Raw genomic sequence first — 18,291 nt, 5'->3', positions numbered from 1 at the left:
GGACTATTACTGTTTTAGAAGTATTGACTACCCGGTCAACTCTTAGTTTCAACCCTGTTGAATTTCGTGAAATACTCAACCCGGTTGAGCCATACTGTTGAAATTAAGCTTCTAGGAAGCTTCTGTGATTCAAAGTGTGTTAGAAGAACTTGGAACCGGACGTCATACAACATGATTGTTGGTGATGTCATTATCGAAATATCGAGGCACAAAGTTTTGATGCAAATGGCCAAAAACAAGAGAACTGTTCATAAATTGAAAAAATTATGCAATCCATGATGTGGCGAAACAATTTTTATGTACGGATAATAAGTTTCAAGTCTCTAACACTAAAGATCACAGAGAAAGGTCAGTTTGCTTTAAAATAGAACTGATCTATTTTACAGAAAAAGCAAAATTTTATTCCACAAAATAATACCATTTTCTGTTTGGTCATCAAAAGTTAAATCGTTGAAATGAGTTTCATGAAAATATCTGCTTCCATAGTTGCAGAAAAGAGGTTCAAAGTTTCAACTTAGACTTCGAATTTGAGCTTGGATATGCCGATAATTTTAGCCCCTAAAATCATCATTCCTTCAGCATTTTGTCCCTTTGCTAATAAATAATTCAATGCAATTCAATAACTTTCCATTGGACCATTTGGGCATGATATTTGGGCTGCAAATGCACAAGCAGCCACTTATTTAACAAACTAAACTCATAAAAACCCATTTCTTAATGAATAAACCAATTTTCTGGTTAAACTTTTTTATGTAATGCAAAGACTGCTGCCAAAGACTCGAACAATTAGGTAAAGAGTTTAGACTTAATGACGTTTGTAAAGACATTAAAACTGAGTCCACTGATACTATTTACTAGTTTGTCCGATACATAGTTTTCGAGAAAATCGATTTCGAAGTTGAAACTTTGAACATCTTTTCTGCAACTATGGAACCAGATATTTTCATGAAACTCATTTCAACGATAGAACTTTCAAAGACCGAATAGAAAATGGTCTTATTTTGTGGAATAAAATTTTGCTTTTTCTGTAAAACAGATCAGTTCGATTTTAAGTTAAACCGAACTTTTCCTTTGATCTTTAGTTTTAGAGACTTGAAACTTATTATCCGTACATAAAAATTGTTTCGCCACATCATGGATTGAATAATTTTTTCAAAATGTCAATAGTTCTCTTGTTTTTGGCCATTTGTCTTAAAACTTTGAGCTTCGATATTTCGATAATGGTAGTACCTACAGTCATCCTTCCTTCACCAAACTTTGGATTCTATTACGAGCTTTGAAATGATATAACTCGAAGATTGAAAAAATCTCAGTTTATTCATTTAATAATGCAGTTCTTTCAACGCGTAAAATTTGTGTTTATATAATCATTTACTTTTATAAGGTAAAAATCAAATCTAACAACTAAGCTATAACTTTTTCTGTAGAATCTTGAATAATTTAATATTCCTATACATCATATGACATAATAAAATCTAATATTTGAACAAAGAATGATGACTGTAGGTACTACCATTATCGAAATATCGAGGCACAAAGTTTTGATGCAAATGGCCAAAAACAAGAGAACTGTTCATAAATTGAAAAAATTATTCAATCCATGATGTGGCGAAACAATTTTTATGTACTGATAATAAGTTTCAAGTCTCTAACACTAAAGCTCACAGAAAAAGGTCGGTTCAACTTAAAATCGAACTGATCTGTTTTACAGAAAAAGCAAAATTTTATTCCACAAAATAAGACCATTTTCTATTCGGTCTTTGAAAGTTCTATCGTTGAAATGAGTTTCATGAAAATATCTGGTTCCATAGTTGCAGAAAAGAGGTTCAAAGTTTCAACTTCGAAATCGATTTTCTCGAAAACTATGTATCGGAAAAACTAGTAAATAGTATCTGTGGAACCAGTTTTAATATCTTTACAAACGTCACTAAGTCTAAACTCTTTACCTAATTGTTCGAGTCTTTGGCAGCAGTCTTTGCATTACATTTGTAAGTTTAACCAGAAAATTGTTTCATTCATTAAGAAATGGGTTTTTATGAGTTTAGTTTGTTAAATAAGTGGTTGCTTGTGCATTTGCAGCCCAAATATCATGCCCAAATGGTCCAATGGAAAGTTATTGAATTGCATTGGTTTATTTATTAGCAAAGGGACAAAATGCTGAAGGAATGATGATTTTAGGGGCTAAAATTATCGGCATATCTAAGCTCAAAGTTTTAAGGCTAATAGCCAAAAGCAAGAAAACCGTTTCGAAATCGCTTAAAGTGTTCAATGCATATTGTGAGCTGACAAATTTTATGGACAAATAATAAGTTTCAGCTCGCTAAAACTTACGGTCACAGAAAACGATCGGTTTGAATAAACATCGAACTAATCTATTTAACAGAAGCCAGAAAATTTTATTACTCAAAGTAAGTAAATTTTCTGCTTGATTATCAAAAGTTACATCAGTTCTATGAGTTTTATGAAAAAATCTGCTTCCGTTAATGTTTAAAAGGCTATCGAAGTTTCAACTTTGAACTCGATTTCCTCGATAGCTGTTCATCAGAGAAATTTTTAAAACACAAAAATGGATTCAGTTTTTAATTCCCAACAAACCAATAGAGTCTAAATTCGAAAGAGAATCGTTTTCGTCCGTTTAAGTGCATTTGTGCCAATTGATGTGTTAATTGTGCCTTTTACTAACAGCCAATTTTCAAGTAATAAGTTGGAACCAAAATTTAATTGATTTCATCGTTCTCTTCATTTGACAAAATCTTAAACTCAATATTGATGATCACATTGAATTATCAATTGGATAAGTGTCTTGCCATCTGGATTATTGTGTTGACAATTTGTTTTCACCTTGATTTACTGATCATTGTCAGTATTACTTCAATATCGTCATTCACAGCCATCTTCAATAAAAATCTTGGTTTTCTAGCTCAACATCACCATTATCTAACTATTAAACTTGATATTACAAATAATTCCCAAATTCTTATCCTTCTTATCCTTAGTATTACTAACACTTTGATTATTACAATTGATTTGAATCATTAATATTATATATATTTTATTATCTGACCAAATATCCAAAATTGGAGTTTCGTCTTCACTTTTCACTTTGTCTAACATTAAATTGAGATTAAACCAATTCGTTCATTACTTCACAGTTGTCAATAAAATATACACCATGACTCTATCAGACCAGCGATTCCTAAATCCATACATCTCAATATGCCATGAAACATTCCTTAAAATGCCATAAATTACTTCTAAATTCATATCCAATGGCCTCACAAAATTCAAAGAACCCTCAGTAAATGTAATCTCCTTTTTGTACCTACAAGCGGCACCACAACACCTGCTGAGGCCTCTCAATTAGACACCTAAGCCAGCTCAATTTTAGCCAGCTCACTCAAATTGCCACTTTTAGCTGAGCTTAGTTCAAGCTGCGAGCCGAAAAGCAGCTTATGGCTCAATTTGGCTGGCTTTGGTATCTACTCTCAATAAATGCCAAACAGGCAATCTCTAACAAAAATGAAGCTGCCAGATGTTTGAGACTTCAATTTATTTGCTTTCATAACATCGATTGATGTGGTCAATTAACAGTTAATTAATTATTTTTTTTTTGTTATGACTTTACAAACAAGTGAAAGCCTTTCCTGTCATCAAACATTGTACAGAATGTTAATAAGACTTCGTTTATTTAGATGGAGTACTTACCGGTTAATAATATTGTCATCTTTTATCTGGATTCTGGTGGGGTTCAGTGTACTTGTGTATTATATGGACTGTTTAGGTAGTTCTGGTATTAATTGTGTTGGTGGTAAACAACGTAAATTATTTCAATTATCATCTTCTAGTGCAAATAATCCTAATAATGTGAATTTTAATTACAATGGATTAGAGGAATCAATTGAAAATGATTTATCAAATTTAAATAGTGATAATTTAATTGTAAATGAAAATGCCAATTCCCTTCTTTTACCATTTAAATCAAATCAACTTAGAAAATGGAAATCACCAGGTAAGTTGTTATCGTTGACGATATTTAATTTTCGATATAAAAACTCTTTTATTTGTTTGTATTATTATATACTTTTATTATGTATTTGTGATAAAATTGCAGATCAAATGAAGAGTTTTTTTACAATACATAATAATGGTGTTTACGCGCAATCAATCACAGTGCTAATAAGTGATTGTTCCTCACTTATATGTATCCATTACATATTATAAAACCCTCATTACATATCAGTGAATCTCTCACTGATAAGCACTGTGTTTTATTGCGCGTAAAGAGAGTATTTTTTTTAATTAAATCATTTTATTACAGTCTTGGCTACAAATCCAAGTTCATGGCCTGGTGAAAAGGGTAAACCCGTGAATATTCCGAAAGAAGAAGAATCTCTTAAAAATGAGAAATTTAAATTAAATCAATTTAATCTGTTGGCCAGTGATAGAATTGCGTTAAACAGATCTTTGCCTGATGTTAGAATGGATTCGTAAGTAATTAATTACTAATTTATTGTATATTAATTGTATTGTTTAATCAATAAATAGATCTAAATAAATTATCTTTTCTTGATAATAATTTAGATGCAAGAAGAAACGTTATCCAAGTGAATTACCTACAACCAGCATTGTCATTGTTTTCCATAATGAAGCTTGGTCAACTTTATTACGAACTGTTCATAGTATTATCCGAACCTCACCAAGGACTCTTCTTGAGGAGATTATTCTTGTTGATGATGCTAGTGATGGAGGTGAGCTTATGATTAATCTCTCTTTTCTTCTTATTGAAATAGCTTTAACTTTATTATTTCATTCATTTCCTGTTTATCATCTCAAACTTGATTTCAACTTTTCTAGTTGATTAAATTAACCCTTGTTAATAATGTAGTGATAATGTAATGCATATAATCATTTCTCAACATTTCAACTTTGAGATTGATAGCACCAAGCTGAGCCAATTTTATGCTCTACACTCTCCATTTAATTTTGGTCTCAACTCCTAAACAATATGGTAGAACGATATATCAAACATTTTCTGTTCTCTTTTACGTTTATCAGAACATTTAGGTAAAAAATTAGAAGATTATGTGGTTACTTTGCCGGTCCCTGTTCATGTATTACGAACGGGGAACAGATCGGGATTGATTCGAGCTCGTCTTTTAGGAGCATCACATGTTAAAGGTCAAGTAATTACCTTTCTAGATGCTCATTGTGAATGCTCAAAAGGATGGTTGGAACCTTTATTAGCAAGAATAAGAGAAGATAGGTAAAGATAATATCATTTGTTTTATTTATTATAATGATCATAATTACATATGAAACTAATTCTTTTTTGTCTTTTTTGTGTAAACTAAATATTTTTACAGAACTCGTGTTGTTTGTCCAATTATTGATGTGATAAGTGATGATAATTTTGAATATATCCCAGCATCGGATATGACTTGGGGAGGATTCAATTGGAGACTTAATTTTAGATGGTATCGAGTTCCTCAACGAGAAATTGATCGTCGTAATGGTGATAGAAGTGAACCCGTTAGGTCAGTATTGACTAATGTTGATAAATTTTTATCCTTTATTCATTAGTATTGTGGTCACGATTAATGTTATTAGTTAATTAAATTAAAAGTAAAATAATTATTTGTACTTTACAGAACACCTACTATGGCTGGAGGATTATTCTCTATTGATCGTGATTACTTTGAATATCTTGGTAAATACGATGAAGGAATGGAAATCTGGGGAGGAGAAAATCTTGAATTAAGTTTCAGGGTGAGATATTAATTTACGCTAAACTATCCAACAACAAATAATTAACGTACTTTTGTTAATGTTTCTTTCTCTTTTCATGATGGATAATTTCAATTATGTTTTGTGATAAATGAATTATTTCTATGCATTTACCTGTCCTGAATGAAACGAACTGACATGCTTTTAATCACTTCAACACATCAACTAACTATCATCATTGACTTATGCTCATTCAGATCTGGATGTGTGGAGGAACACTTGAGATAGCAACTTGTTCTCATGTTGGTCATGTTTTCCGTAAATCTACGCCTTACACTTTCCCTGGCGGTACAACAAAGATAGTTAATCATAACAACGCTCGTTTAGCTGATGTTTGGCTTGATGAATGGAAAGACTTTTATTATGCCATTAATCCAGCAGCTAAGAAGGTTAATAAAGGTGATACAAAAGGACGAAAAGAGTTACGAGAAAAATTGAAGTGCAAAAGTTTCCGTTGGTATCTTGAAAATGTTTACCCTGAATCACAAATGCCATTGGATTACTATTCATTGGGTGAGATTCGTAATGTTGCCATAAATCATTGTCTTGATACATTTGGACGTAAAAGTGGTGAAAATGCTGCAATGAGCCAGTGCCATGGAATGGGTGGTAATCAGGTGTTTGCTTATACAAAACGTAAACAAATCATGTCAGACGATAATTGTTTAGATGCTTCCAGTAAAAAAGAGCCTGTTAAATTGATTCGATGTCATGGGTTAGGAGGCAATCAAATGTGGGAATATCATACGAAAGAGCAAACAATTGTTCATGTTAACACAGGACTTTGTTTAGACAAATCTGATTCTACTCTTGATGCAATTCATCCAACATTACAAGAATGTGATAACAGTGAATCGCAACAATGGATTCTAGTTTCAAACTTTAAATGGCAAACACCTGAACATAATAAAACACACACTGATAATGATGATTCAAAGATTGCTGTTTAATGGCAACCTGACCAAAGGAATTGCAAGAAATACATTCATTATGGCTGACAATATGGATTGTTCCTATACTTTCATAACTAATTACTGTCCTTGTATTTGAATATACCAAAGGAAAGTTAACTTCTTGCTCATCAGTCAATACAATTGATGTCATTGTATGTATGATATAATATTAACAATTTATTTTGTCAAAGTAATTCGTGATCATGATTGGGACTGGATCAATGATTATAAAAACTGCCTGCGATTTATTGAAAATTATTTTCCTTTTTACTGAAGAGTTTGTCCATTCACTATGATTCTTTCATCTGTAAGTTGATTTTAGTTAATGATATTCTTAATCATATTTACAATTAACTCAATTGTGCCTTTTGTGGATGCAAAAATTAATGCAATTTATACTTTCAGTATTATGAAAGAACAAAGTTCTTGCATTGAAAGGATTGTTAAATGGATTGTCATTGAATTTATATATTAATTGGTCATGTAAAAAGATTTTTTGTTAACAATTGTTCTATTCCTTATTATAAATAAATTGTACATCTTATTTACAGTCTGTATATGTTCAAAATTAATATTATACTGAGTTACATTGGTATCTGAAATAAGGGTTTTTATTAAAACGACACAATTGTCAAATTTATTCACAAATTAACACAAATGGGCAGAAACGGGTAGAAATTGATTTCTTTCAGATTTAAACTCTGTTAGTTTTTAGGGAAATAGGAACTGAGTCCATTTGTGATATTCAAAAATTTCTTTCGTCGATAGTTTTCGAGAAAATCGAGGTCAAAGTTGAACTTAGATTCTGAACTTAGATTTTGTATAATTATGGAAGCAGACTTTTCATTAAACTCATTTCCTTGATGTGACTTTTGATGGGTAATGAGAAAATGCACTTATTTTGAGAAATAAAAAGTCATAAGTTTTAGCGCTCTAATTCGTACGGTCACAGAGAGCGGTCGACTGCAAATCGCACTAATCTGTTTTATTTCACACAAAAAAATTCATTTCTCAATTTAAATGATGATGAAGTATCTAAAGAGGTCAAAAACTGTTGATTGCCTTACTGTGGGTTAGACTGACAAAGACGTGGTCTTAATGCCATTGAACATTTTTTTCTCAAAATCTTCATTTTCGCTAATTCTTAGGTGTTTTTTACCATTTTTTAAAAAATAAACTTCGATTTTTGGGTTAACTAAATGATGATGGGAATAGAAATATCAAAGTATCACTAAATGTCTCATAAAAAACACCTTTGAGGTTGGTCTTAATGCTATTGAACAGAGCGAATTACATATTTATTACAATTGTCGGTTTCCAATTGATGTTGATAACCTTCCAAATGGTTATGACAAGTCACTAAATTATCATCATCTCATCAGATGATAATCATCATTTTTTATGGCTAACATTATATTTTATTTCACCTTTCAATGGCTCATAACTTGATACCATTTTTTTATAACCAATTCAGTGATGCTTACAATTTGTAAGATGAAAATTTTGAGCAACACAAAAAAAACAATGAAACTTTTGATGGTTTTGAGATGTTCAATGATTGTCAAATGATGATAATGATGATTATCAGCAATTTCAAAATTATCATCTTTTCTCAAATGTTTATTTCCTGCTTCTGATTTAACCGTTTCTCTTGTCTCCATCTTAATATGTGAATTCATTAAATTCATGTTCATCATTCATTGGCCAAACATTTTACCTGACAATTGAACAAAGTTATCTCTTTTATATCATCATCTTCCCAGGCAATTGATATTAAACCATGAATCTTTTTTTAATCAACATCATTATCTTATCAACTTTAATCGTCCTCTTAATTCATTTTTATTTATATCTCTATCTGATTCTGGGATAAACAATCAAATGTTGCCATTTCATTTCAATCTTGAAATTAATTTTGAAAAAAAAGGATTCAGTTATTAATAACTCATTCAAATTAAAGTCAATAATAGCTTTGTTTTTGTCAACAATTAAGCTTTGACTGTCTTTAAGATTGAAAATGCAATTGTTTTCACTTTTCACTTCAGCTGATCAACTTCAATTGATATCTTGACCCAATTAATGAGTGAAAGTTATTTAAATTTTTCACACTTAACTGAACGTTTTGTTGTTAATCAAACACTCGTCACTATTGATTGAACCTTAAATTATCACAATCATTATTATCCATCCTTAACCATAATTGGAATGCTAAGAATCACTTATTATCATAATTGCCAAAACATCATCACAATGTTGACCAAGTCTTTTGTTGTTTTTCATCAAATTTCAAGTCACAGTTTGATTGACAAATGAAACTCAGCAATTGGGTTAATTGAATTTAGTGAAAGTTGATTTGATTGTTTTCCCTTTTTTATTTGACCAGTTTTCAGATGATTAAATTAAGGTTCACTCGTTGTTTTCATGCTATATTGATTACATGGAAAAAAGCAGTTCAATTGAAACAACAATCCTAAAACAAACCAAGTTAACCCAAAAATAACCCAAAAGATAATGTAATCGAATGGCTATAATGAGATCATTCAAATGAATATCATTTACTTGATAAATTGCTTTCTATAAAATAATCAACCAGCTTGTTTGATTGTAACATTTTATCCTTAAAAGTATCGGAAAAACCTTTACATTCCTAATCTCATAGCTAATCATTTCACTGCCAATGAATTTACCTGTTGATTACCTCATGTTGCAAGGTAAATTGCATTTTGATACATTTCAATGTTAACCGGATTTCCTTTAATTTCATCCAATATCAAAGCTTCTGTTTCTACTTTGTGTAAATATTGAATCAGTTCAACAATCAATTACATTGTCTTTTCACGCAAAATTGAAACTTTCCTTTCGTCTCATCATTTAATAACCTGGACTTGTTCCTGGAAGTGACAATTCAATAATAAACCATTTCCTAAATTAGTCCAAATTAACAAAGTCAACATTGAAAAAGGTTATTGACTGAGGAAATTACCTTGAAATTGATTCATTGTTGCTAATTGTTGCTATTGATTATCAGAAAATAGCGAAACAAATGGACAAATTGACAACAAAATATCCAATTGTATTACGATAAAGGAGTTAGTCACAGACATGAGCTTCAACTCGTTGGAGTTACATTAACATTGCTGTTAAACCAAACAGCTATCACCTCAGGTCGGACAAGAGGACTTATCTGACCAAGTAACTAGCGTACTTATACTGATAATAAACTGAATTAGCCATTGACATGAACAAACAATCAAAATTGAAACATTACAAGATGCTTTTAAGCTCGTTTAGTGTACATTGTTAACAACCGAATCTAGACATAAATTGTAAACTTAATTATCATGTTGATTGATTGTCTTTGCCAAACATTTCACATTGAAACGTCTTTGCGCTTTATTTAATTTGATGAGAATGGTTTCTCAGAGAACCCTTATACTGAATCAATTTAGTAATTTATTTTTCCCTTATTTTTATCTTCTTTTTACTGCTAACAGAATCAATTGATGTGCATTAATTATATTAATATTAATTATATCCATTCTCGATGACTCTACAAACAAGTGAAAGCCTTTCCTGTCATCAAACATTGTACAGAATGTTAATACGAAATCGTTTATTTAGATGGAGTACTTACCGGTTAATAATATTGTCATCTTTTATCTGGATTCTGGTTGAGTTCAGTGTACTACAGGGTGTAGCTAAAGTTCATGTAAGAGGCAAAAAACAATTTCCCCTGCGTAGAAACACATTTCAATTTGATTTGATTCTCAGTTGAGATACTGATTTCATCTCTTGAGCCAACCCACCAACACGAACTTTAGTTGCACCCTGTACATGGACTGTTTAGGTAGTTCTGGTATTAATTGTGTTGGTGGTAAACAACGTAAATTATTTCACTTATCATCTTCTAGTGCAAATAATCCTAACAATGTGAATTTTAATTACAATGGATTAGAGGAATCAATTGAAAATGATTTATCAAATTTAAATAGTGATAATTTAATTGTAAATGAAAATGCCAATTCCCTTCTTTTACCATTTAAATCAAATCAACTTAAAAAGTGGAGATTGCAAGGTAAGTTGTTATCGAGAAGATTCAATGTTCAACAAAAAACTATTTTATTGTATTTGCGTGAAAATTGCAGATCAAATGAAGAGTTTAATTGCAATGGAAAATGTTTAATTAATTTTTGTTGGTTAGTTATCTATTAATTGCATTATTTGATGAATAAATGAATATTTTTATCTTTTCGTTGATCATAATTTAGATGCAAGAAGAAACGTTATCCAAGTGAATTACCTACAACCAGCATTGTCATTGTTTTCCATAATGAAGCTTGGTCAACTTTATTACGAACTGTTCATAGTATTATCAGAACCTCACCAAGGACTCTTCTTGAGGAGATTATTCTTGTTGATGATGCTAGTGAATGAGGTAAGAATTTCTGATGTTTAATACTTCTTCTCATTGTAGTTACTATTGTTTCACTTTCTTCCTGTATTTCTTGAGAGAAAATTAATTCAGTTCAGTATAAATCTTATGAAAGTCAAATTGACATTTCATGTAATCCTTTTGGTTAATCTTCATTTAATAACTAAAGGATTCTGAATTGGACAATCAATTTAAATTAATGTTATAGTATCTTGAGCCCATGAATCTTGTTAATGACCACTTACACCTGTCTTACAGTAGCTTATAAATTGCAATATATTTCACTTTCCAATTAAATTAATCCATTTCATTTTATTGTTGTCATCTATAGATTATTTAGGTAAAAAATTAGAAGATTATGTGGTTAACTTGCCGATTGCTGTTCATGTTTTACGAACGGGGAACAGATCAGGATTGATTCGAGCTCGTCTTTTAGGAGCATCACATGTTAAAGGTCAAGTAATTACCTTTCTAGATGCTCATTGTGAATGCTCAAAAGGATGGTTGGAACCTTTATTAGCAAGAATAAGAGAAGATAGGTAAAGATCATATCATTTGTTTTATTTAATTATAATCATAATTACATATTAAACTAATTCTTTTTGTCTTTTTTGTGTAAACTAAATATTTTTACAGAACTCGTGTTGTTTGTCCAATTATTGATGTGATAAGTGATGAAAATGCTGCAATGAGCCAGTGCCATGGACATATGCATATGGATATTTTTCACCTGAATGCATCTATTGTAACAAAGTGTTACCACATAGACATAAATACAAGTACTTTCCAATGAATTCCCAGCCAGTCAACCCAAGTCTTGTGGCGCAAGCAAACGAGAGAGAGCGTAAAGACACCGCATAAAGTTAACACACAGAATCGTTTGCCTCTTTGCGTTTTTTCGCGTTTAACGCGATAATTTTCATTTAAGTAAAAGTATCAATGTCTGCTTATACAATACACTCCATAAATTGTCTTTGACTTGTTAAGTCACTAGCTCAGTGGTTAAAGGATTGGTCAAGTAGATTGGCAATTGAGAATGTTAAAGGGCAAGTCTGGATTGGGGAATCTTTTTGCTAGAAACTTAAATTCAAACGAGCGTTCAACGCACATAAATTTTATTAAACGCAAAATCTGACCCTTGCCTTCTGCGCTCGTGTCTCTGGCGCTTACGCCTGGGTCGACTGGGCATAAATTGTAATTTTTTAATTTTGCCATTTGTAAAATGCAAACATTCAAATTGACTTTTTGAGATTCACAATATTGATCTACTGCTCTATCCGTTATGATTGGAGTTAAATTTGCATTCATCTCGAATAGATAGATAAATGCAAAAAACTGTTTTTAAATGTTCAAATTTGTCCATCTTGAGATTTTTGCATAGCATTGATTTGATACTTTTCCATTGTTCTTGTTCGCAGTCTGGATTATTACCATGGAACTTATTTGTGATAGAATTTTCCATTTAATAGAGATTAATTATAACCAATTCAATTGAAATAACAAGTTGATTTGAGATGATTTTGACAGAAAGGCATCTGAATTTGAAGACACAACAAACAATTTACAAAGGTAAATCAATGGGAGTAAATGACATTAAATGAAAATATGTTTTTCAAATCAAAAGTGAACAAAATCGTATAAATAGTCGACAATTTACTCGAAATTAATTAATAAGTCAAGACTTTCTCAAGCAATTTAATACTTCTAGTTGTCTTGAGTTTAATTCATCAAACGAAAAAATGAAATCATTCGGTGTATCTGCCTTTTGCTTATTGCTTGTTGCATCAGCCGTGATCTGTGATGAACAACCTGAACTTTCTTTGAACGGTAAAGTTCATGGTCGATTCTTCTTCAACCCATTCAACATAGCCTCACAAGCCGCCAAAGCTATTGGTAATACAGGTGCTCAAGTAGCTGATGGTTTAGGTTCAGCAGCCAACTCTGTTGCTAATGCTGCCTCAAGTGGAATCAAAACTATTGGTTCACTTGAATCAGCCGCCATCAAGGGTGCCGGTAAAATCGCCTCAACTGGAGCTTCAATGGGTGCCAACGGTGTTTCAAGCTTTGGTAATGCAGTAGGTTCTGGTATCAAAGGAGCTGGTAAAATCGCTTCAACTGGTTCCCAAATCGGTTCATCTCTTGCTCAAAGTGGAGGTAGAATCGGAGCCAATGTAGCTGGTAGCATGGGTAACCTTGCTGCTACCGGAGCTAACATGTTCGGAGGCGCTGCCAATGCCGGTGGTCAAATCGCTAGCTCAATCCTCAATGGACTTGGTTTAGGTGCTTTCAGTGGTCTCGCTACTTCTGGTGCAAAGTTGGTTTCTGGTTTCGCTTCAGGAGCTGGTTCTTTGGCTAACAATACTTTCAATGGATTCGGTAATCTTGCTAATGAAGGAGGAAAGGCTGCTGGTACTGTTATCAATGGTACTGGAAACTTTGTTTCATCAGGATTGGAAGATGTTGCTGGTGCTGCTCAGACTGGATTTGGCTTAGGAGCCACCGTAATCAATGGATCTGGAACTGTTGCTCAAGCTATTGGAGATGGTTTGGCCAATGTTGCTGGCTTCAAGGCTGACTTTATTGCCAACCAAACTAAACTTGTCGGTAATGGATTCAACACCGCCGGTAATATTTTCAATATTAGTGCTAGTGATGTCTTCAGTGACATTGGTGATGTCTTTGGTGATATCTTCGGTAGGGCTCCAAATAAGCAACAATAATTTACAGCAATAAACAATACACGTTAATTGTTGAATGATGTAAAATAGTGTTAACAGTAAATTCAAATAAACAATGTTTCATTTGAACACGGTTACTTTCATTTATTACAGGGTGTATGAAAGGGTGTAACGCGTAAGACGTGAAAATGATCTTACTTTGATAAGAATGAAGTTGAAGATGACAATGATAAGATTATGACAGAAAGAGACGAAGACACAAAATGTCCATTCAATATAATTATTTATAATAAGTTGATTTTAGTTGATGATATTCTTAATCATATTTACAATTAACTCAGTTATGCCTTTTGTAGATGTAAAATTAATCAATTTATACTTTGAGTATTATGAAAGAATAAAGTTCTTGAAAGGATCTGTTGAATGTTGAATCTAATATTAGATTGATCTCAATTTATGATCCTAAGAGTTTATTAAAAATGTTTTCAATCTTAATTGTTCATTATTACTTAATCCCAATAAAGATTAATTAGTCAACTTATCTGTTTAACTGGTAACCTCTTAGGGTTCAACTGAGTTTAGGCGATTGAAAACTGTGAAAATTTAGAAGTAATCAAAAAAGTTACGATCGACGGAAGACGTGAGCGTTTGTAGTTAAATTGAGTAGGCAAAGAGGCAAAACTGGTTTCCGTTTAAAATTTTTGGTCTTGTAGGAAGATTAAGTTTGATTGTAGTTAACTAAGTATATTGCGAGGTTAGTTAAATTATCGTTGAATGCGCACATGAAAGTCTAATCCAAACAACACCATAAATGGTGTTGCCGCATTGAGAGGAAGATTTTTAACTGGCACAAACTCACAAAAAAACACTGAAGGTTTTTTGCTTTTCTCCTCTTCATCATTCAGTATAACATCTTTCATTGGGTGTTGTCATCTTGCCTTCTCTTTTCTATTTCTTCTCTTTCTGAGTCTATCTTGGATAAACCATCTTTTTTATCATCAACATCATATTATAGCAGCCATATTTTCACCAAAAAATTCATCTGTTCATTAAATTTGACAATATTTTTCGTCATCTCTTCACATAAACAACAAGAGTGGTTCATTGACAACACTTGTTCAACTATTGTTTTCACCTAACCATGTCTTCCCCAAGCACAATGTTTTGTAGCCGGTGTGGCTCTGGATTCGAGGAGAATGAAAAAATTGTCAACTCTGGTAAGTTAATAAATTTACAATTGTGACAATAAATCGACCTGTGACAATGAGTGTTGGTTATAACTCCATCGGATACTTTTTGGATTGAGTTTACCTTCTATTCATCTCCACATATGATTTCACTGTGTATACTTTCTATATTTACATTGATCTCAAAACTGGTGTTTACACATTGTTTACCTTTTTTATTGTTTCTGGTGACCAATAAATTTTATTTTCTGAATTTCTTGTCCATCATAGGAGGTGAAGTTTGGCATCAGTCATGTTTTGTGTGTGCCCAATGCTTCCGCCCATTCAGTAAAGATGCCATCTTTTATGAATTTGAAGGTCGAAAATACTGTGAACATGATTTTCATGTTCTCTATGCTCCTTGTTGTGGTAAATGTGGACATTTTATCATTGGTAAGATTTCTATTATCATTTATTTGTTGTTCATGCTTATTAAATATTAATTTTTTTCTTATTAAGGACGAGTTATCAAAGCCTTAAATAATAATTGGCATCCAGATTGTTTCAACTGTCAAATTTGTCAGATTCCATTAGCTGACCAAGGTTTCATCAAAAATGCTGGTAAGTTTTCACTAAAACTCTTGCTATTGTTTGTTTATTAATTTATTTATTTTTATCTATTTCAGGCCGTGCTTTGTGCCATGAATGTAATGCCAGGGAAAAGGCTGCAGCTATCGGAAAATATATATGCCATAAATGTCATGCAATAATTGATGAAGGAGCTCCTCTCAAGTATAAGGTTTGTTTTCATGAACCATGATGTTTACATTTAAATGATATCAGATTAGGAAGCTGTTTCAATTTGTGATACTCGTTGTCTCCTTAATCAACATTACATTTTGACCATCACCGCCAACCATGTTTATGTTACAAATATAAAGAAGCTTGGCTGGTTTTGATTGTTCATTCGTTTTGGCAAGATGTCATTGCCACCTACGTAATTCCGTCCTCTCTTAAGGTTAAAAATATAAACTGAATTTGAATTCTTTTTGGTTCGTTAATGTGAGGCGGAAAGTAATTTAAATCATATTAAATGATCCATTGGATTGACTAGAGAACTAATAGTGTAAAAGGAGAAGTAGTTTTACCTAAATTTGGAAATCTCTCTATGTTTGAATTTTTATAATATTTCAAGATAATATCCAAGATATTAGACAAAATTTTAATTATTTCCTTTCTTTTTCTTCACAGAGTGAACCTTATCATCCGTATCATTTCAATTGTTACTCTTGTGGTGTTGAACTTGACTCAAACGCACGTGAAGTGAAAGGTGAATTATATTGTTTAAGATGTCACGATAAAATGGGTATACCTATTTGTGGATCTTGTCATCGGCCAATCGAAGAGAGGATTGTTACAGCATTGGGGAAAAATTGGCATGTTGAACATTTCGTTTGTGCAAAATGTGAAAAACCCTTCCTTGGTCATAGACATTATGAGAAAAAGGTAAATTTTGCTCAACTTTTAAAGTGTTATTTAATTTTATTCATGACTTTTTTTTCTTATTCATTAGGGACTAGCATACTGCGAAACTCATTATCATCAATTATTTGGCAATTTATGTTACGTCTGCAATCATGTAATTAGTGGTGATGTTTTTACAGCTTTAAATAAGGCTTGGTGCGTTGATCATTTTAGCTGCTCATTTTGTGATATGAAATTAACACAAAAAAGCAAATTCTATGATGTCGATCTTAAACCCTGTTGTAAACGATGCTTTGAAAAGTTCCCCTCTGAATTGAGGAAAAGATTGAAGAAACATTACTCCGAAAAGGCTACTGGCAATAAAAGCATTCTGTGAAATCTCTCCACAACATTTTGTCGTCAATTCACGAACTGCCTTTTTATGTGATCCAAACTTTATCCCGTTATGAGTCCATCCAAAAATTTATTAACTGGCAACTTAAGATGACCTGGAATTCAATTATTATGATAGAATGATGAAAAATTCATGCATTTATTATTTGCATTTTGAGAAAATGTATGAGTTCTACATATTCTTGCCTTTCTATTAGTGCCAATAGTAATTTATCTGGGATGAATTACTGTGGAAATTTATGCAGCTAATTAAAATTACAAAAGTGAAGCTATCGAATTGGAATTTCGTTTATTTTATAATTTAATGTTCATCAAAGCTTCTCATCGACAAGCCTTAACTTCCGGATATTTTATCCAGTCTTCTCCATCATATTTGATTTTAAATGAGCGTTTATTGACTACAATACACATGTTACATGTATAATTCAAACAATTATACACTCATCAAAAGCAATATAAAACAAATTATTTTAATCTATTTCACCTAATTTTACCTCTCGGTCAACTGAATATTTTTGCAATCAACTGCAATCAAATAAAGCTTAATTGATGAAAAATCAAGTTTTTATCGTGTAGATGACAGTTTATATTTAAAAGATAATATTCGGATAAATTTGATTTGATTTTCTTTCAAATACACTCAAGGTTATAACTTTATTTAAAAAATCAACACAGATTATAACCAGGGAAGAAACTAGAGCAAAAGTTAGGTTTCTGGAGCAAATCCAAGCAACTTTTCTCACCTAGTTATGCCAACAAATAATAATAAATCTCATGTCTCTTGTAAGACAAAAAATCAGTAAAGTAAAAAGATAAATTAATTTTTATGAAATCAATCAAAATTTATTGATAAGGCGGTTTGGACTGAAAACGGCTGAACTCATTACAGTTAAAGCACATAAGGTAAAGTCATAAGAACTAAAATTGAAAATAGCAAATTTAGTCAAATTTTGTTACATCGAAGCGATCACTTACGTTAGTAATTAAAAGTTTATGTTTTCATATTCAGGACAATTTAATCTATTTGTCTGAATCAGTTGAACTCAGATATCTCGAAGCTACATTCGCCCTCGTCTTTAAATCTCACAAATTTTCGCGGCATTGGTTTAATCTATTCTTAGCCTGATTTTTGTTACTTTAATTTAATTTTTATGGGGTTTGTTATAATCTGATATCAAATCCAATGTTATAGTAAATTGTTTTCGGGATAAAAATATTGATTTTTGGCAGCTCATACATTTACCTTATCATCTCACCAATACATTGATGCACCACTTGAGATAAGTTTGAGTGGTAATCGTTTAACATGAGAAAACATTGAACCAGGATCATTTGATAATAATCTGACTAGACCGGTAACAATCTACCTCAATTCAAATAAATTGACAACCTTCGAAACA

The 18,291-nt window shown here is 31.7% G+C and overlaps 3 protein-coding genes across 3 annotated transcripts; all 3 read left to right on the top strand.

Moving 5' to 3' along the window:
• The first annotated feature begins 3,522 nt into the window (after positions 1 to 3,522).
• Positions 3,523 to 7,287, top strand: LOC107363889 (polypeptide N-acetylgalactosaminyltransferase 13). Its single transcript, XM_015931160.3, has 7 exons — positions 3,523 to 4,009; positions 4,319 to 4,487; positions 4,582 to 4,748; positions 5,056 to 5,263; positions 5,364 to 5,534; positions 5,649 to 5,766; positions 5,982 to 7,287. Exons 1-7 carry the CDS (start codon positions 3,616 to 3,618, stop codon positions 6,732 to 6,734), a joined length of 1,980 nt encoding a protein of 659 aa, XP_015786646.1. The 5' UTR covers positions 3,523 to 3,615; the 3' UTR covers positions 6,735 to 7,287.
• A 3,037-nt stretch (positions 7,288 to 10,324) lies between these two features.
• On the top strand, positions 10,325 to 13,976 carry LOC107363833 (uncharacterized). Its single transcript, XM_089268629.1, has 4 exons — positions 10,325 to 10,812; positions 11,006 to 11,172; positions 11,501 to 11,708; positions 11,806 to 13,976. Exon 4 carries the CDS (start codon positions 12,909 to 12,911, stop codon positions 13,887 to 13,889), a length of 981 nt encoding a protein of 326 aa, XP_089124755.1. The 5' UTR covers positions 10,325 to 10,812; positions 11,006 to 11,172; positions 11,501 to 11,708; positions 11,806 to 12,908; the 3' UTR covers positions 13,890 to 13,976.
• A 780-nt stretch (positions 13,977 to 14,756) lies between these two features.
• Positions 14,757 to 17,365, top strand: stck (LIM zinc finger domain containing stck). Its single transcript, XM_015931204.2, has 6 exons — positions 14,757 to 15,064; positions 15,305 to 15,466; positions 15,533 to 15,634; positions 15,700 to 15,812; positions 16,265 to 16,519; positions 16,587 to 17,365. Exons 1-6 carry the CDS (start codon positions 14,989 to 14,991, stop codon positions 16,872 to 16,874), a joined length of 996 nt encoding a protein of 331 aa, XP_015786690.1. The 5' UTR covers positions 14,757 to 14,988; the 3' UTR covers positions 16,875 to 17,365.
• The last annotated feature ends 926 nt before the right edge of the window (positions 17,366 to 18,291 follow it).

This window comes from Tetranychus urticae, chromosome 3 (assembly GCF_039701765.1).
Source record: "Tetranychus urticae isolate SD_2017Ah chromosome 3, NJAU_TeUrti_SD_1.0, whole genome shotgun sequence".
NCBI classification, from domain to species: Eukaryota; Metazoa; Arthropoda; class Arachnida; order Trombidiformes; family Tetranychidae; genus Tetranychus; species Tetranychus urticae.
This window is presented reverse-complemented; position numbering and strand designations above follow the sequence as displayed.